At 42.5% G+C, this 20,990-nt stretch overlaps 1 protein-coding gene across 4 annotated transcripts in view; it reads right to left on the reverse strand.

The window, feature by feature from the left end:
• LOC128689031 (uncharacterized) overlaps window positions 1-20,782 on the reverse strand; it is a 35,757-nt gene extending 14,975 nt beyond the window's left edge. Inside the window, exons 1-5 of one of the 4 annotated variants that reach the window (XM_070087327.1) lie at window positions 20,583-20,782; window positions 19,093-19,148; window positions 11,209-11,301; window positions 2,773-2,824; window positions 1,138-1,223 (exon numbers count right to left, since the gene is read on the reverse strand). In XM_070087327.1, the coding sequence (XP_069943428.1) occupies window positions 1,138-1,223; window positions 2,773-2,824; window positions 11,209-11,301 (231 nt within the window). In that variant the 5' untranslated portion in view covers window positions 19,093-19,148; window positions 20,583-20,782. Of the gene's footprint in view, window positions 1-1,137; window positions 1,224-2,772; window positions 2,825-11,208; window positions 11,302-19,092; window positions 19,149-20,379; window positions 20,444-20,582 lie in introns of those variants that run through there. The other 3 variants (XM_070087330.1, XM_070087329.1, XM_070087331.1) reach the window with 3 other exon arrangements.
• Between the last annotated feature and the right edge of the window lie 208 nt (window positions 20,783-20,990).

Raw genomic sequence — 20,990 nt, forward strand, 5'->3', positions numbered from 1 at the left:
TTAGGGAAGTTGAAGATCAGGATATATGCTGCAACACCAAGTAAGTTAGTCCTTTATACGTGCATGCAGGCGAGTTTCCTGCTACATCAATCATTTGTGAAAATCTGTCCTATAAGCCACTTGTGAGGCTGAGGTACCCACCTCAGAGCTCGGTGTCAACAGAGTTTGCCAGGGTAGGTGACTCACTTGGAGGCAGTTCACACAAATTTTCACTATATATATATATATATATATATATATATATATATATATATATATATATATATATATATATATATATATATATATATATATATATGTATGTATGTATGGGTCAATGAGATAGGACACTGAGCACATGGGACCTTGTAAACCCCACCAACTTTGTTGGAGGGTGTGAAACAAAGGCTGACTAAAAACACACCCTCCAACAAAGATGGTGGGTTTGCAAGGTCCCATGTACTCAGTGTCCTCTCTAATATATAGCTCAAACAAGTAAATTTCTGGAAACCAGAATTGCCCAGCATAAATACTCAGTAAGGACAGGGCAGGAGTCGAATGGTATCTTTAACCATGTTAGTGCATGTAACCACCCACCGGGGTGGGATGCTGCCCAGATTATAGTACCAAACAGTTCTGTCATGGAAAGAAACATAATTGAATCTTCCCTCTTGAAACATGAAAGGAATACAGTATACAACTCAAATTATGGGCTATACAAGCTCGATAATTATTTAGTAGAGTCAATTGTACACAATCTTAAGCAATAATGCTATACAAAATCACAGGATTGTTCATTATGCCAGGTGGGTTGATGGATTTATAACTGAATAATTGAAGATTAATTGCAAGAACTCCTTGCACCAGTATACTTTGTATTTCCACTTATCCAAGTAGTGTGATACAGCAGTGTTATAACTCCCATGCAGTGTTAATCACTCTTCTACATCTTCCCCATTCACCTACATCTTTTCCTCGGCACTACACCCTCTACAGCATCCTTTCACGTATTTGGCCCCCCCTCACCCCACTTCACTCTTCTCTCACAAAACTACATATCCTCCTCTCCTCACTGCACTTTTCTCCCTCAACTAATACACTTTCGTCTCTCCCTGTAAACTATAACCTTACACTGCAAACTTTTTTTGGTTATCTCACCGAGATGAGGAAGATGATGCGGCAAGTCAAGTAGATGTAGCCAACGTTGACAGGTATCGAGAGCAGTGAAGCGTAGAATGTGTCTCCTGAGGCGAAAGACAGAGTTAAAGGTGATCCTGGTAACTAGCCACCCAATAAAAAAAAAAAAGTGGTGAGATGTTACACGGCGAAGTACAGACACTGAAGAATGTGATAAGATATTTTGAGGAGTTAAATGTAAGATGTTTAAACAGGAGGTAGAGTTTTCATGTATGTGGCAATGGGAAATATAATTTATTTGAGGGTGGAGGAGGTGGTTGAGGCAGTGTTGAGGTTGAAATGGGTTAAAATATCAGGGATGGATGGGGTTACGATTGACATGCTAATAGTAGGTGAGGATAAATTATTGAAATTATTAATATATATGTGGCAGAAGGGGTGGTACCTGATAAGTGGCACAAAATTAGCACAGTTTATTTTTACAAGGGGGGGGGGGGAAGAAAACATCATAGGGCTTACCGGGAGAAGCGTATTCCAGAATTATTATCGAAGAATTTATTATGGAAGAGAGATAATAGGCTTGTTCCCATTACCTGACATGATATCCAACCTGCTGACTTATGTTACAAACACCAGCTCAGGGTAAAATCTCTGTCTCGCCTTCCTTACTCTGTTACAGAATACACGGTCCATATATTTTACCTGTAAGTTACCGACCTCAAGGATATTCTTACCTTTATTAACAGAGGAATTGATGGAACCTTTATCCTCACTGATCAGTGAATTACATTCGTTCTGTAGAAAAGAACAGCGATTCTCTACATTCAAATCTATTCTTTTAGCCTTCCTCATTATTACAACCCAGGAGTCCCAAAGGACTGCTATCCTGGGTGTAAAGGGAGCAAAATAAACACAGCAGAAAAACTTTTGATTTGTATTATCCTTCACCAATTTAGAACAGAAGTATGTACACTATATACACTATGTACAACAATAGGTATTAGTGCACTCCACGGTAAGCAAGGCAGAATAGAAGCCACTAGAGAGCAGACCGTGCTTCAACCAGCTCTAGAATGAGAATGACAAGGGCAGACAGGTGTGTGGTACTCTCAACACCTCTGCGATTGCCAAAACCATCTTCTCATTGGCTGGAACTTGGGTACTGATTGATCATCAACCCTTAGTACCTGGTTAACTGGATGGGGAGATATCCTTTCAGTGAGGGTGTGTACATGTGCCGAATAAAGGTTACATACTCTTTGCATGCCACACTCATTTTGATGCTTCTGTATTGGCAACCACTTCCCACTTGTTACTGCTGCCAACCTGATCCTTACCGCTGGTAACCTGTTTCCCTTCACTAACCCCAATCACCTCATATTTATTGTTACACTTATCCAGGCGAATTTTCAGTTTCTTATTTTCCTCCTTGAGAAGCAGAACCCTCACCCTCCACCCACTTCTGGAAACCACTTTCCAGAAGTGGTTTACATCCAATATTTCCCTTCGTTTCTACCAACCACCTCAAAATCCTTATTATAATTACTATCCTTCTTACCCAAATGAGATTGTAATTTCTACACTAGTAATTACTTGTCTCTTTAACTAGGAGGAAAACATAGCCAACTGTAAAGCCGCTTACGCAAATCTACTTACCTAGGAGGTTCCCATAGCCAAGTGTAAAGCCAATGGAGTTTCCCCAGATCAGCTGTGAAGGAGATAACTGGCATGAGAATGTAACACATATATAGATGAAAATATGTGGAAGATATGTGGGGAGAATATGCTCACACAGACACAGACACACAGACACACAGACACACAGACACACACACAGACATACACACAGACACACACACAGACACACACACAGACACACACACACACAGACACACACACACACACACACACACACACACACACACACACACACACACACACACACACACACACACACACACACACACACACACACACACACGTGAAGCAGTATCGCTAAATAGTGCTCCCAGGATTTAGCGTTCTAGTGGCTGTCCTAAGATATTATTAGCGGTCATCGTACGTGAGTGAATCAGTGAACATACCTACAAGAGTGTAATAGCTTTCAAGAGTGCGAATAATGTGATAGGATCAAGAATTTTACAATTTAAATTTGAATGAAATTTGAGTGAGGGAGGGTAGCAGTCAGCTGATCAGGCTACTGGCCGCAGTGTTGACACAAAATATCCAAACAGTTAATTGGGTTAACGGTGTGATCTGAAATATTAACAAATACATATGTTGGTTGATTATAACAGCAGTGTAGTGATAAGGTCATAAAAGAGTGATTAAGTAAATACTGAAAGTAAGAAAAATTAGTCAATCCCCAGCTGTTGGTGTTGTGAATGTAGCTAACATCATCAGACTTGTTATGACCATAATACTGTACTAAAGAAAAAAGAGGGAATACCAAGTCTTAAAAGAAAAAGAAAATAAAAACTTGAATGCATGATAAAGTTCCTGAAGGAGTTACAAAATTGAAGGAGTTGATAGACGACCAGCAGGAACCTCCATTGTTGTGCAGACGACATCACTTGCCTATTTGTGGTTAATTTTGGTTAGTGTCTAAAGTCTCAAGTGTCTTGCCCTGCTGGTTGTATGCTATACCATCTCTCTCTCCCTATTTCAGTACCAGGAGATAGATAGTGGTTAGTAAATTATCTAAATATCGCCAGGTAAACTCCAGAAGAGTTGTGTAGCCTAGTGAACCCCCCCCCCGTTTTTCTGAGGGACAAGCTAGTAAACAAGTACGCACATACAAACACACGTGTGCACCCGTAATTATTGTTATAATAAACATTAGTATATAATAATAAGGAATTGAGTGAGAAAAAATAATCCTATAATCTTCAAAAAGTAAAGTAGCCTAGTGTGCGAAGATCTGGGCTGGGAGAGTACCGGTGAACCAACAACAATAACAAATAGTGTTAACGTAACCCCCCCTCTCTTTTTCAAAGAACGACAAGCTAGTAAACACACACACACACAAACACAAGTGTACGCAATTAATATTATATAGTATATATTAGTGCATATAATAAGGAATTGATTGTGAAAATTTTTTTATAATCTTCAAAAGAGTAGCGTAGCCTAGTGTGCGCACGCACACCCACACACCCACACACACACCCACACACACCCACACACACCCACACACACCCACACACACCCACACACACCCACACACCCACACACACCCACACACACCCACACACCCACACACACCCACACACACCCACACACACCCACACACACCCACCCACACACCCACCCACACACCCACCCACACCCACCCACACACCCACCCACCCACACACCCACCCACACACCCACCCACACACCCACCCACACACCCACCCACACACCCCCACACACCCACCCACACACCCCCACACACCCACACCCACACACCCACACACCCACACACACCCACACACCCACACACACCCACACCCCCACACACCCACCCACACCCACCCACACACCCCCCACACCCCCCACACACACACCCACACACACACCCACACACACCCACACACACACACAAACACACACACCCACACACACCCACACACCCACACACACCCACACACACCCACACACACCCCCCCACCCCTCCCCACACACACACACGCAACACACACACAACACACACACACACATATTGCCAGACTCACACATACACTCCCCCCCTCCCCCACCGACATCTCACTCCTTCACCTGATCCCTCCCCTCCCTCTTTCACCCTCCCCCTCCCCACCACTCCCTCACCCACTTACCCACTTGCTTCACTCTCCTTCCCACTCCTCCTCCCCACTACTCTCCCATATAGCCACAGTTCCTCCTCTACCTCCCCCCCCCCCACACTCTGACATATACAATACTAACCTAACATACAGAATTACATAGGTTTCCCACTCTGAGGCAATCAGGATAAAACAAAAATGGGTTGCCAGAGAGCAACAAGAAAACCCAAGGGACAGGAGGAGGAAACTGCAAAGGAAGATTGGGCAGCAGAGCTCACAAAAAGGGAACAAGAATGGGAAAAGAAACTAGAAGAACTTAGCATGAGAATGGAAGAGAGGATAGACATGGAAAGCAGGAAGTGGGAGGTGAAAGTCAAAGCAGCAGAGGCCAGGATACAGAGTTTAGAAGAGGAACTGGAAAATCTGAAACAGCCTAAAGAACTAAAGAACATTATGGGATTGACAACAGAGACCGCTACCTCAGCCACAAATAAGGGGACTGTAGGGAAAGGAGGAGCAAAACTGCATGTAGAAGCTCTATCAGTGGAGACTGTAGTAAATGAAAGAGCTAAGCTATATGTGGAGGCCCTAAAAGACCACAACAGAGCCCAGGGAAAGCCGAGATGGGAAAATGACAGGCCACTGAGCCCATGTACAGTAGCTAGTGAAACTGAAGAAAGGAAAGCTGCAATGGAGGAAATCAAATTGAATGAGGGGATACACAGGGATATGCAGTGGGAGAATGAAAGGGTGAGGTCAGTCTTTGTGTATGGGGTACAGGAAGTTGAAGGGGAAACATATGAAGCAAGAAAACAAGGGGAAAAAAAAGCAATTGAAAGCACCATGAAAGTAATCGGAGAAGACAACATGACCCAGCTGGAAAATTTTCGGAGAATAGGGGGGTTTGTAAAAAAAAGAAACCAGCCAGTGAAAGTGACCTTCAAGGCAGAATCGACTCGGAACAGGATACTGCAGGAAAAAGCACGATTAAGGGACATGCCGGGATACAGGAAGGTGTATCTCGACCGCGACAGAACACAAGACGAAAGGCGGAAACTGAGAGAGATGGTACAAAGGCGAAAGGAGGAAAGAGAAGGGATGGAGAAGACAGACAGGAGATCCCAGACACAGGAAGAAGATCAAATACAACCTCCCTCACAGCTTCCTATAGAAGCCTCCCAACCAGGTCAACCCCAGTGCAGCCAAACACTCTAAACCACAACACCCATGCCATATCCAATGCCCCCACCCACTACATTACAAACTCCACCCCCACAGCAACCACCCATAGTTCCTTATCAGGTCTCCCACTTCCCCAACCCCAATACACCTCCCAGACCACAGTCTTAGAAAAGAAGTTGAAGGTATGGTATACAAATGCAGATGGAATAACAAATAAGTATGAGGAGTGGCACGAAAGAATCAAGGAGACATCCCCAGACATAATAGCACTCACAGAAACAAAACTCACCAGAATAATAACAGATTCAATCTTTCCACCCGGATATCAAATCTTCAGGAAAGACAGAGGGAGGAGAGGGGGAGGAGGAGTTGCACTGCTCATTAAAAGCCAGTGGGGTTTTGAGAAAATGGAAGGAATGGATGGCACGGGTGAAAGGGACTACTTAGTAGGAACAATCCAGTCTGAGGGACATAAGGTGATAATTGCAGTAATGTACAACCCACCACAGAACTGCAGGAGACCAAGAGAAGAATACGATGAGAGCAACAGAGCCATGGTCGACACACTAGCCGAGGTGGCCAGGAGAGCACACGTGGGGGGAGCAAAGTTACTAGTTATGGGTGATTTCAATCACAAGGAGATTGACTGGGAAAACCTGGAGCCCCATGGGGGTTCCGAAACATGGAGAGCCAAGATGATGGATGTAGTACTGGAAAACCTCATGCATCAACATGTTAGAGACACTACCAGAGAGAGAGGAGAAGATGAACCAGGAAGACTGGACCTTGTATTCACCTTGAGTAGTTCAGACATCGAGGATGTCTTGTATGAAAGGCCCCTGGGAGCTAGTGATCATGTGATTCTGTGCTTCGACTACATAGTTGAGCTCCAAGTGGAGAGAGTAGCAGGAATAGGATGGGAAAAACCAAACTACAAAAGGGGGAACTACTCAGGCATGAGGAACTTCCTTCAAAACATTCAGTGGGAGAGGGAACTGACAGGAAAACCAGTACAAGAAATGATGGACTATGTGGCAACAAAATGCAAGGAGGCAGAGGAGAGGTTTGTTCCCAAGGGAAACAGAAATAATGGGAAGAACAGAACGAGTCCTTGGTTCACCCAAAGGTGTAGGGAGGCAAAAACTAGGTGTACTAGAGAATGGAAAAGGTACAGAAGACAGAGAACTCAGGAAAATAAAGAGATTAGCCGAAAAGCCAGAAATGAATATGCACAGATAAGAAGGGAGGCTCAGCGACAATATGAAAATGACATAGCATCGAAAGTCAAGACTGACCCGAAGCTGTTGTACAGCCACATTAGGAGGAAAACAACAGTCAAGGACCAGGTAATCAGACTGAGGAAGGGTGATGGGGAATTCACAAGCAACGACCGAGAGGTATGTCAGGAGCTCAACACGAGATTTAAAGAAGTATTTACAGTGGAAACCAGTAGGACTCCAGGAAATCAGAACAGGGGGGTACACCAGCAAGTGCTGGATGAGGTACATATAACCAAGGAGGAAGTGAAGAAGCTGCTATGCGAACTTGACACCTCAAAGGCGGTGGGACCAGACAACATCTCTCCGTGGGTCCTTAAAGAGGGAGCAGAGATATTGTGTGTGCCATTAACAAAGATCTTCAACACATCATTTGAAACTGGGCAACTCCCTGAGGTATGGAAGATGGCAAATGTAGTCCCAATTTTTAAAAAGGGAGACAGACATGAGGCACTAAACTACAGACCTGTATCACTAACGTGTATAGTATGCAAGGTCATGGAGAAGATCATCAGGAGGAGAGTGGTGGAGCACCTGGAAAGAAACAAGTGTATAATTGACAACCAGCATGGTTTCAGGGAAGGAAAATCCTGTGTCACAAACCTACTAGAGTTTTATGACAAGGTGACAGAAGTAAGACAAGAGAGAGAGGGGTGGATCGACTGCATTTTTTTGGACTGCAAAAAGGCCTTCGACACAGTTCCTCACAAGAGGTTACTGAAAAAGCTAGAAGATCAGGCACACATAACAGGAAAGGCACTGCAATGGATCAGAGAATACCTGACAGGGAGGCAACAACGAGTCATGGTACGTGACGAGGTGTCAGAGTGGGCGCTTGTGACAAGCGGGGTTCCACAGGGGTCAGTCCTAGGACCTGTGCTGTTCTTGGTATATGTGAACGACATAACGGAAGGGATAGACTCAGAAGTGTCCTTGTTTGCAGATGATGTGAAGTTAATGAGAAGAATCAAATCGGATGAGGATCAGGCAGGACTACAAAGAGACCTGGACAGGCTGCAAGCCTGGTCCAGCAACTGGCTCCTTGAGTTTAACCCTGCCAAATGCAAAGTCATGAAGATTGGGGAAGGGCAAAGAAGACCGCAGACACAATATAGTTTAGATGGCCAAAGACTGCAAACCTCACTCAAGGAAAAAGATCTGGGGGTGAGTATAACACCGAGCATATCTCCTGAGGCGCACATAAATCAGATAACTGCTGCAGCATACGGGCGCCTGGCAAACCTACGGATAGCGTTCCGATACCTCAGTAAGGAGTCGTTCAAAACCCTGTATACCATTTACGTCAGGCCCATACTGGAGTATGCAGCACCAGTTTGGAATCCACACCTAGTCAAGCACGTCAAGAAATTAGAGAAAGTGCAAAGGTTTGCAACAAGACTAGTCCCAGAGCTACGGGGATTGTCCTACGAAGAAAGGTTGAGGGAAATCGGCCTGACGACACTGGAGGCCAGGAGGGTCAGGGGAGACATGATAACGACATATAAAATACTGCACGGAATAGACAAGGTGGACAAAGACAGGATGTTCCAGAGATGGGACACAGACACAAGAGGTCACAATTGGAAGTTGAAGACTCAGATGAATCGAAGGGATGTTAGGAAGTATTTCTTCAGTCATAGAGTAGTCAAGTCATGGAATAGTCTAGAAAGTGAAGTAGTGGAGGCAGGAACCATACATAGTTTTAAGGCGAGGATTGATAAAGCTCATGTAGCAGGGAGAGAGAGGACCTAGTAGCAATCAGTGAAGAGGCGGGGCCAGGAGCTATGACTCGACCCCTGCAACCACAAATAGGTGAGTACAAATAGGTGAGTACACACACACTCACACACACATTATTTAGAGCATATGCTCTACATAATATGAAAAAGGATAAATGTTTACTGGGGAGAGTAAACTTGACCTAGTGATTAGCAGGAGGAGGATCGAGCCTCTCACTCTCTGCTTGGAACGACATACAAGACGTAACTGAAATATCAACCAAGTCTATAATGCAAGATAATAAGCATTAAACAAAATATTTTTCGTGCAGTAACTGGAGAATGCCTCTCCTGATTGGCTTGAAACCCTACATTCTGGTGTATCTTACTACAAAAGTATTGAATTGATCGTAGTCTGAGTTGATGCCAATTTGCCAGATTTAATGAAAAAATTGGAAAAACTGAAATATTGCCTGTTATATGATATTTTGTGAACGCTTCATCAGATTGGCTTCAAACTTTTTTCTGTGAAGAACTTGAGTATGCGTCTCTTAAATGGCCTCAGTCCTTAAATGGTTAATAAATGTTATGAAAAGGATTATACCGTTTGGTTTTAGGTCATGTAGATGCAAATTTGTCAGTTTACTAACGGTAAACAAATTTGTAATTGTGAAATACCTCTGAAATGCATCTTCTGGTCGGTTTCAACCTTAAGCACCAGAGTTATCTTCTAACAGGAAGTTTCTACATTGATTTCGGGATTTTAAATTTTAATTTGCACCAACCTTCTTTAAAAAAAAAGTGCAGTAACTAGGGAATGCCTCTTCTGATCGGCTTCAAACCTGACTTAGGGAAATGTTTAAATTAAAATTGTGCTATGAAGGTGCCGATTTTGCCAATTTTACTGAAGAAATTTGGAAAATTGAAGTTCTAGTTTTCATGCGATAATTTTTAAATGCCTCTTCCAGTCGGCTTGAAACCTTTTTTTTTTTTTAATATTCATAACCACTCTGAGCAATAACTGCAGAGTTCTGCTTCTGATCGGCTTCAAACCTTCAAAGCCGGTGTGTCTTAGTGGAAGGTTAGAATTAGCTTTGGGCTGTGTGATAAGGAGTCATTTTGGGGGGGGGGAGGGGAGGGGGGGGGGGGAGGGGGAGGGGAGGGGGAGGGGGGGGGGGAGGGGGAGGGGGATGGGAGGGGGAGGGGGAGGGGGAGGGGAGGGGGAGGGGAGGGGAGGGGAGGGGGAGGGGGAGGGGAGGGGAGGGGAGGGGAGGGGAGTGGGAGTGGGAGGGGAGTGGGAGGGGAGGGGGATATTAGTTTCCATGTGATAACTTGTGACTGACTTTTCTGACTGGCTCCAGATATTCAGTGGTATATTTAACTGCTCTGGAAATTTGTACTACACACGGCACTGCTTCTTTTGGATGCTCTGAGAGAAAAGGAGCCGAACTTGTTGAATACAGGGATACCTTTTCCGGATCGCACAGTGGCCGAAGCACAACAGAGAGAGAGAGAGAGAGAGAGAGAGAGAGAGAGAGAGTCAAAGTACCACACTTGGATCCACTTCGAGGACAGCGTGAAGCAAGCTTCTATACCACAAGACGGGCAGAAAGCAGCAACTTCACTCTGGCTGTACCCTTCTCCAGAACATCACTTCATCTGAGATCATTTATCCCCAGGATGACTCGGTCTGGAACACATTCGTACAGCATTATGATGTCAACGAGATAAAGTCAGTTGATGAAATGAAAATACTGGCCCACAGATGGCTCCAACTTCATCCTGTTCCCTACATGTAAGTTTCATAACAAAAATGCTTTCAAATGAGCTGATGTAGGTAACAGCTCTTAGCTTGTCAATAAAGTTAGGAATCCTTAAATTTTCAATAGCTTGTCAATAAAGTTAGGAATCCTTAACTTGTCAATAGCTTGTCAATAAAGTTAGGAATACTTAACTTGTCAATAGCTTGTCAATAAAGTTAGGGATCCTTAGCTTGTCAATAGCTTGTCAATAAAGTTAGGAATCCTTAACTTGTCAATAGCTTGTCAATAAAGTTAGGGATCCTTAACCTAACCTTTTCAAATCCCGTGTAAAAAAAAAAGAAAAAAAAGAAAAGAAAAAGGAGCTTACCAGACTGATGGTACCCATGACATAGATGGAGACCCGGAGAGCAGTCGCTGTACAGCAGCTGACGGTGTCCATCGCTCCTGTTGGCTGCATCATCTGCAACAAGCGGAGCAGCAAGAGTAAAGGAACTAGATTGTGTAGTGCCAAGAAAAATATAATTCAAATAACACCAGAGTTTTATTTATATAGGTGACTGGCTCATGTCGAACAATAAATCCTCGTTTTGTCGCGAGCGACACGTCTGGGGCTGTGGTAACTGATAAACTAAAGAATCGCTCATATCTGCAAGCGTATCACTCATGGGGCGAGTTGTGTAAATAAAATGGTGCAGGAATAATTAAAGGAATGTATTAAAAGGTACCTCTAGGGCACGTCGACGGAAGTTTCGGAAACAGGGTAAGAAGACTAAGAGGTAGAGGTCTGAACATCCTGCAGTCATCTGTAAGCGTATTACTTTAAAACGAGTGGATGCGAATGATATGTTAGAGGTTAGGTAAGGTTCGTCAGGAAACAAGACAAGTGTTTTCTGACTCGGGAACTTGGGAATGAGGCATTCTGTACGCAGGTATATAAATAGGTCTGGTACCAGGTTCAAGTGGAATACGATGGGACAATAAGTTCGTTATACCCATCTTCTCACCTGGTAAGGCAATGGCTGTACGACGTTTGTTCAACAGCGTCAACAAGCGCTGGACTTCGTCTGGGAAATCAGTGGGAGCTAAGTCTTTCTCTTCAACTGGTGGGATAGATTGATCCAGCGGAGTGGATGAGGTCTCCACTGTTGAAATAGCACCGACCCACTGGTCAGGTGGCACGTCATCCTGTACTTGAACAGGGTAAGGATAGTGAACTAGGTCAACAAGGTTGGTATTTGAAGATTGAGACACTTATGCAGCATATGGGAATCTTTATTCAGGAAACGTTTCGCCACACAGTGGCTTCATCAGTCCAATACAAAGAGGAAGGCGTAAGGAGGAGGAGTATGAGGTAATCAGTCCCTCAGCCTGGAGTCGATGTGTCCAGTCCATCAATCTTGATGGACTGAACACATCGACTCCAGGCTGAGGGACTGATTACCTCATACTCCTCCTTACGCCTTCCTCTTTGTATTGGACTGATGAAGCCACTGTGTGGCGAAACGTTTCCTGAATAAAGATTCCCATATGCTGCATAAGTGTCTCAATCTTCAACTTGTCGGTTTTTCAAACCATTCATCACAAGGTTGGTATTTGCTCTGAGACGAACACTGTGACCCGAAGTGTTAGCAAGGAGTAAATGGATCTTACTGTCTCTTACAACGTGTAAGGAAGGTTCAACAAATAAACCCTTGACCTTGCAGGAATCACTGTCAACTAGGACGTTATCACCATCTGGAACATTAGGAACAACAACAGACACTCTAGTGAGAGCACTAGCCGCAACAGAGACGTCTTTCTGTGCAGACGGCATGTGACATCAACAAGAGATGGCATTACTAGTTGCAAGTAATCGTTTTCTGACAAGGCATCCCCTGTGGAGAAACTACTACTCGAACTAGCAGTCATTGCAGGGATAGGCTGTGCACTCAAGGCAGTCTGAGTGTCCTCGGACACTTGAGGCAACGGAACACTATCTTGCAAGTCTGAAGGTGTAGGTGGAACACAGATGGGAGTGACAGAATTACCATTGCCTGACCGCTTGGGTACGCTACTGGAGAATGCATTGGCTTGTAAGGACTTAATGCGTACATCATACTCTGCAGCAGTATGACAGATTTCTGATCCAAGCTGGTAACCCCAGAATGGAACGATCAAGTCGTCAGTTTGGGCATGCCATCGGTACGGGTCGAGCACAATACGTAAGTCTCGCATGGAAGCAAATCCCAGTAGAAGGTCACCAGGGAAAGTAATCTGGTCGACAACAAGAAAAGCAGCAGTGAAGTCTCTACCTTTGATAGTAAAGGTGAGCGAAGTCTGACCTCGGACTCGCAGAAGGGAACCAGCTACTCCACTAAGGGAGGTTACAGTAGTTGGTTCAACGAGGAGGACACGTCGTAACTGCTTCTCTTTAAACAAGCTAGACCTAATGATATTAACTTGCGCACCAGAGTCCATGAACACATGAACGGGCGCATTATGGACAGAAGCTTGTACTAAAGGACCAATCGTTTCGTTAGGAGTTATATGCAAACAGAAAGGTGGGTTGTCATCGGAGAAGGCATTTTCTACTTCATCCCCAAATTCCTCTACGTCAGAGACGTGTGAAGCAGCATCAACAGCAGGGCTGTCAATCTCAAGGCTGGCTAAGGCTTCATAGGAATTCTGGACTGGGATGGTGTACTCGTTATCACCTACTACTGTCACGACTGGACGAGTAGACTTGGGCGCTCGGATTCCCCCGAATTGGAAGAATGAGCCTGGTTCTGGTTAGTTTGTGAACCACGACGTCTGTTTCCTCTCCTGGCTCTGCGGTTGGAACGGCCACGGAAAGATCTAGAGTACTGCAGGTTGTAGAGAGCATTGCACTCAGAAGTGTCATGTCCATGAATTCTATGATAAGTACAGTAGGGAAGATCTGACTGGTACTCATCATCAGTACGACGCTTCTTAGGGTGACTGTCATGACAATTAATAGCGATATGGCCACGGTAACCACAATTGTAGCAAACTCTTTGACTGTGGGTACTGTACATACTACGGGTGCTACGGGAATGATGGCTCTTAACACTTGCTTTGGATGATGGACGCGAGTGATTAAGGTTGGGAGTTTTGGTAGTAGCACAAACTAGAGGAAGTACAGGAGTGGACAAGGTGTTTGGCATAGACTTACGATAAGGGAAGGTTCCCTCGGGACACAAATTTCGTACATGGATTAGAGCTGCAAGCGGTCCCATAGTAGCATCTAGCGGACTTGAATTGTACACATACATAGATGTTGCTGGCATTAGTTGTTTAATAACTCCAAATGCAGCTAATTTGGCAAACCCATCAAGGGCTGGTTTATCGTTATCTTTAAGGTACTTTGAATTTTGACCTGCTTTAACGAATGAGGACATTAGGTTATTAAGACGAAGAGCAAACTCATCTAATGACTCTTCTGGTCTCGGAGCTGTGCAAACTAATTCTTTGAGAACAATGAACGGATCGGTTTCTCGCACCGGTTCAAGATAATTGCGAATTAACTGTTCATAATCTTGCCACCTGGTTAGATCTTGAAAGTCCTTCATACGAATTAAGTTAAATACATGTGAGGCTGCTGGAGAACGGGCTAGACTCTCCTTTCCGATACTGATCAAACAACTCTCAGATGGAAGACCATCAACTCAAGCATCAGCTCTGGCTCTAACTGCGGTAAACCAACCTTCAAGGTTGTCTGGATTACCATTGAACAATGGCATAGCATCATACGGATCACGACTGAAATTACGCAGGCTAGAAGTCTGAGTATATCTATTGTTTGATAAGGAGTTACTCGAATTTTGGGCTGACGCATTAATGGTTGTACTAGCAGCATGCGCTGAGGCATCGCTTGAGAAAACTTGAGACATATTTGCAAAATGTAAAACAAGACTTTAGAGAAACAAAAGAAAATGTAGCTGTGAAACAAACAACACAGTGAACTTAAATGGGAAAAAAAATGCTTAAAGAACAGATCCCATGTGGTCTGGTGTGATTCGATTCCTGCTCCAGGAAGATCTTATTCTTACTGTGAAGCCACCAGCACCCATTAGTGACTTTGTAATGAGCCAAGAATTACTGTATCGAACAGCCGAGTTGGGTACTCCAAGCAGAAGAGTTTACCAGTTAGTAATTCCACAGTCACTAGTGAACGTAGCTCTACAGCTAGTTCATGATGCACCAGGTGTTGCACACCCTGGTATGGATCGTTCTGTGAAACAAGCCAGAATGAAATACTTTTGGCCACGTATGGCAACTGACATTTCCGAGTATGTTAAGAAATGTAGTGTCTGTATGCAACATAAAGGGAATGTCAATGGTCCTAATCCAATCCAAGTATACCCAACCACTAGCGAACCGTGGGAAAGAGTTGCCCTTGACTTGTTAACCAATTTTAAATGTTCCCTCCAAGGCAACAAACATCTGTGTGTTATGGTAGACCATTTCACCAGATATTGTGAGTTAGTTCCTATTGCAGATAAGACTGCCGAGACAGTAGCTAAAGCGTTTAAAGAACGCATTATCTGCAGGCATACCACCCCCAAGTCCTTAGTAACAGATAATGGAGGTGAATTCTGTAATGAGATTCTTGAAAATTTGTGTACTTTATACAAGATCGCTAAATCCACCATTGTTCCTTATCATCCTGCCAGCAATGGGTTAGCCGAACGAACCAATAAGAAAGTACTTGATGTCCTGAGAGCCACTATCAACCCCAATAGTGAAACTTGGGATGAAGTCATACCAGATGTCCAATGTGCCATAAATTCTGCTTACAATGCTTCCATAGGTGATACTCCACATTATGCATTGTATGGTGTAGACAAGCGTTTATCCTATGAGTTGTTATATTCCACTCTGAAACCTAATTACAACCCTGATGATTTCGTAGCAATTCGTACCAGCATGGCTCAAAGTGTTTTTAGAAGAATCTGTGAAACACTTCACAAATCAACAGCAGAATTTACTAGAGTAACTAATAGCCGTGCTAAGCCATCAAAAGTCAAAGTAGGTTCAAGAGTAATGCTGACAAATTTCAACAAAACATCCGAAATGTCTAAGCTCGATCAAAAGTTTGTCGGACCTTATAGAGTTGTAGAACATATCTCTGGTAATAAGTATAAGGTTAGAGAAATTAGTAATGGCAAGTACAAAGAATCGCATTTAGATCATATGAAATTAGAATGCGATGTTGATGATATTGCTACCCAGACTAATGTGACAGATGATGAAAATCCTCTTGACTCTGTACCCTCTACCTCAGATACTCAGTCAGATAACCAACCTGAATGTCATTACTCCTTGCGTACTCGACAAGTAATGAGAAACCCACAAGTATCTTTTGTAGATACTCGTTCAGATCTCCCTCAGTCAAGGCATGTGTTAGCCATTGCAGAGGAATTCGATCCTCCCAGAGATGATAACCATTCTGCATATGTAAACCTCACCCTCGCAGAATTGGGTTTAAATGTACATAGTCTGTATAACTAGATGTCCGAGATGAAGTAAATTGTCAGCTGTCTGTTATTAACTGATTAGTTTTTCAGAATTTTTTTTTTTTTTCGTATTCACGTTCCCTCCGTATTCTGAGAATTGACAGTAATAGTCTGAGTGCACCAGATGCCTTTGCTGTTAATTTCACCTTGTATATATATATGTTTATTCTTCCTCAGAATCCACAGAGTGCATGAATACAGATCGATCGATCAATTCCATCCATATTGTAAAATGATTTGTTCTTATAGTTTGTAATGCATTACGTTAAAACTCATTACGTTAAAAGTGATTACGTTAACACCCATTACGTAAAACTCATTTTGTTAACATCCATTATGATACCATCCATTAGTTCTAAGTTATATATGAATTTGTTATTGTATAGAATCAGCCCAGAACCACCTGCCTGTTCAACCTATAGATAGAAGTGTATGTCGAGACGACATACGTAACATGACCGAGCTGTCAGCATAGTTGCTGATCCCTGTGTTATATAGCATAGCATATAGTATCATCCATGTGCTTTAGATAGGAGATCCCTTTTAGACCTGTCACTATGGTGTGACATCACGGGATGTGCATGTGCACGTTCGTATCTCTGCCCTGGTCTCAGATGGCGTGTAGACCTAGACAGGCTAAGACAGGCAGAGGCTGTGCTCCACGTTCATCATCACAGTCTGACAATATATGTTACCATCCAACAAGTGTGTCTACCTTCAACCCTCAATATCTCCATTTAAGAACCCCTACGATAGTTGGAGCTTTTGGTCATCTGACCGAGGCCTTCCGCTGGCGTACCGGTTCACCCCTTTAAAAATTATGGTCATTTATAACCATTTAATAATATAATATGTTGGAATATAATCATAGTTTTATAAATATGCGAACGCAGTCAAGGACGCCGGACAGCCAGACCGTTTTAGCGATGAGAAGTTCAGTACTTGCACTTTATAAGGCGGGTGAGGTTAATGAGGCTGGGTCATCAGTGTAATATGATGACTGGAAAAACGGTAAGGGAAGTGATCGTACCTGTAATTTGCCTTTAATGATTGCCTAGGTAATAAAATCCGTTTGTCTTTTGACATGATACAACTTACACTCTTACCGAGCTAGCTGATCCGTTTTCCACAAAGAATTACTTTATAAAAGGATACAAAGTTGAACCGAGATTGCGACATCTTCTGAGGTGAATTTAATATATACGTCTTTCGCGTTTACTTAAACATTTAATATATCTTTGCAAATTTTTTTCTGCTGGGACAATTCCTGCATCCAACGTGGCTGTTTACATATCACGCAGTTGGGTTACGGGGGTCGTCTCTCAGTATTACTATATTGTCAGTTTCTTTTAGGGTAGCTCAGTTGTGATTACTTTCACCATCAGCCCCTTTATTTAGCAGAAGTAAAAAAAAAGTGCGACGCATAAGGTTTCGAATCAAGTTGAACTTCCTAAGAATTAACTTTAGCAGGATTATTTGTGTAGGTCCCAGCTGTTACCAAAATAACTTTTTACAGGAAGACCAACACTACACCTTAAATCGCTTCAGCTGAAAATATGTTTCCTGATGTCCCTGTGACTCGTCTGGGTGTGTAATTTTGGATTATGTCCTCTTGTTCTTATTACATTTGGGACAACTTCCAGCTGCCAGTCAAGTTATTTGTGTCTGTACGGTAGAAGCCAGGGGAAAACTTTGATCATAGAACACTGGATGAGTAGTCTTGTTCGTCCATGTTTGGAAGTAAAGTCAATACGGGTATGCATTTTATTGACATAAGTGCCTGTGGTTTAGGCTTGCTGTGTGTCGAGGTATCACATTTAAAAACCCAAGAGTCAAAAGTGACAGGACACTTCAATGAACCCTGCAATTTTGTCCAGGGAACCGTCTAGGGACACTCGAAAGTATATTTTGTATTGGAGTAGCACTCCAGTTGATATTGGTGATTCCTGCTTATTTCTTGACCCAATGCAATAATCTATCTCATTCTTCTTGTGAAGAATTTTGACTAAACTTTCTCACTATAGAAGAAGATAAGCTTTGGGTCTTACAGGGACTCTCTTGAGTTCATTTTTTCTGCAAAAGGTTCACGAAAGATTAGTCAGAGATGAAAAGAAGGAATGAGGGCATTAAAAGCTAGCTAGAGAAGAAAATGAAAGGAAAAGGAAAGGAGTGAGCAGAAAGTAGTGAGCATAAACCAGTGAAGAAAAAAGAACAAGAAGGTTTAGCTTCTGAAAAGATTAGGCAGCTCAGAAAATTGTTCTAGAGTGAGCTGGTTCAGAAAAGTAGAACAGGAAATACCCATTTTCCAAGCTGATAAAACCCCACAGCTAACGGGGCGTCACGTCGTATCTAATTAGATATGAGAATACATTTTACTCGTGTGGCTGGCCTGCTGATACCTGGGCTGCACACTTGGGAATTTGATCCTGGGGCTCAGCTTTAAATATATACGGTTTTCTGTTACCCAAGTAGTTGTGGATTATAACCTTTAAAAGGAAATTCTTAAGTTCTCCAGAAACCACAAGTTCACACAGAAGTGAGTCAAGGCATTTTACTATCAAGTCTGGAGTAAATTTCATGCAGTTCCACACAAACTTTTTTGTAATATACTATTTTTGAGTAAACAGTGCAGGTATGGATCACGAATATGACTCCCTTGGAGACTTCATGGTTGCTGGCCAATTTTAACCTCATATGCTCTAACCTAATCGAAAGTTTAAGGAGTGTAAACTTACAGTTAGTTTCTGAGGTTGCTGAAGCTGCTATTGATGCCTCGGTCAACAGCTCTTACCTTAAAGGGTATAAGAAAATAAATCATTAGTCTCAGTAAAAGAAACAATAATCTTGTTGGTCCCAAGTAAAGAACTGCAGAGCCCACAAGCTTTTAATTTAAAATGCTTCTAAGAGGACGCTCCACCTGACTAAATAATACACTTAAAAAAAAAAAATATTTTCACTGATAAAGTTATTTTTTTTTCACTAAATCGGTACCTTTATTTTTTTTCATTTTGTCAGAGTCTGCAGTCTATCTGAGCCAATTTTCCGGATATTTGTCTCTCCTCATGTGTCTCCCTCAGCCCCATCACATAACTTATTTGGTTGGGTTCCTCGATCTTCTAGTGGTTAGGTTATTTTCACTGTTCCCTCTTTTCTCCTGATTTTGTTATCCTCACTTATTCATGGACTTCCTCTCCAGTTTTCTATCACTTCCCCTCTTTTTTTTTTTTTGCTCAGTGCAATACTTTTTTTTATATCTGCTTTTCGCTTCCTTACACTAAGGGCGTCTCCGTATTTGCTTTTTTTTAGACTACATTGAGCCTACTGGTCACCTCTTCATTCTGAAGCTCTCCCATCTTGCTTTGATTTACCTGATTGTAAAATTATGCATGGCATAGTTAGCTTCATTAGTATACTTTCATTACCTGATTTATTTGACCTTTGCAATTATTATTTTATAATGTGACATTTAATTTTCTATATGTAGAGATTAGTAGGCAGAAAAAGGCTTCCAAATGTCCAAAATTATCACCAGCGGATCATTATGTGATTCAGCTTAGCATCACCAGGAAGTTTCTCAGTTCTGTTAACAATTAAAAATTCTCCACTAGCAGACAAAATTTCCCCCTTTATTTTATATATAAATAGATTCTCTGTTGTGAAAACTCATGACGTTTAATTAGTGTTTTCTGTTAACTTTGCTGTTAATTTTGCTATTTGTACAACATTGTATAATAGATCCATATATTAACTTCTAAATTTCCTCTTCAGATCCTTTAAATACAGCATCTCTTATTACCTTAATATTAATGGTTCTTTCTGAATTTATCTTATCAAAATTATTTTATTGAGATATTGACGTGTTAGGTTGGAAGTATATATTCTCAAGCTTCTCCATTAGCCACTAGTAGCATCACGTATACAAATATACTTTTATACGTAACCACTTAAGTTATGAATAAAAAATTAATGTCTTTCCCTCAACAACCATCTTAGTCAGTGGAAACACCTTGTGGCTTACTAACTTTGTGTCTTCCCGTCAAACAGCAGAGACGCCACTGATGAAGAGGTCTTTTAAACTTGCTCTTCAGACACTAGAAGGACACCATTTGGCTTGCCCACTAAATATTAAAGAGGCCCTTGTAATTTACCCGCCAGATAATGGAAGGGCTCTTGTGACTTACCCATCGCAATAGACAAGTGGCAATGGAGGTGTCGTAATACTTACCTTCGGCAAGGAGGAATTGCGTCTAGGTGTAGTGAAAGTGTACTGGGTGTAGCCTCCTTGGTACAGGTGGAACTGACAGGTGCTAAGTTAAGGGGCGGTAGATGGACTAAGCTACAAAGAAACTGGTTAGTTCAGAGGGTGTCTGGGGAAATGCCTGTGTGGTGGCACATGAGATAGGTAGGTTCGTTCTACACATTATCTGCCTGAGGCTGTACTTATCTGATAGAGTCGAGATAATGGAAGAATGGTCGCTTATAGAATTTTTTTTTAACGCAGTACCATAATTCTTTGGATGTTCATGTTAAAGTGTACGACACAAAAAAGGAACAGGAGGTTTAAAATTTTTTTAAATAATGTGAAATTATGCCTTTCCGTAGTTTTATTTGTCTTTCTGTCTGTCTGTCTGTC

The sequence above is a fragment of the Cherax quadricarinatus genome, chromosome 21, assembly GCF_038502225.1.
Source record: "Cherax quadricarinatus isolate ZL_2023a chromosome 21, ASM3850222v1, whole genome shotgun sequence".
In the NCBI taxonomy this organism is placed as follows: Eukaryota; Metazoa; Arthropoda; class Malacostraca; order Decapoda; family Parastacidae; genus Cherax; species Cherax quadricarinatus.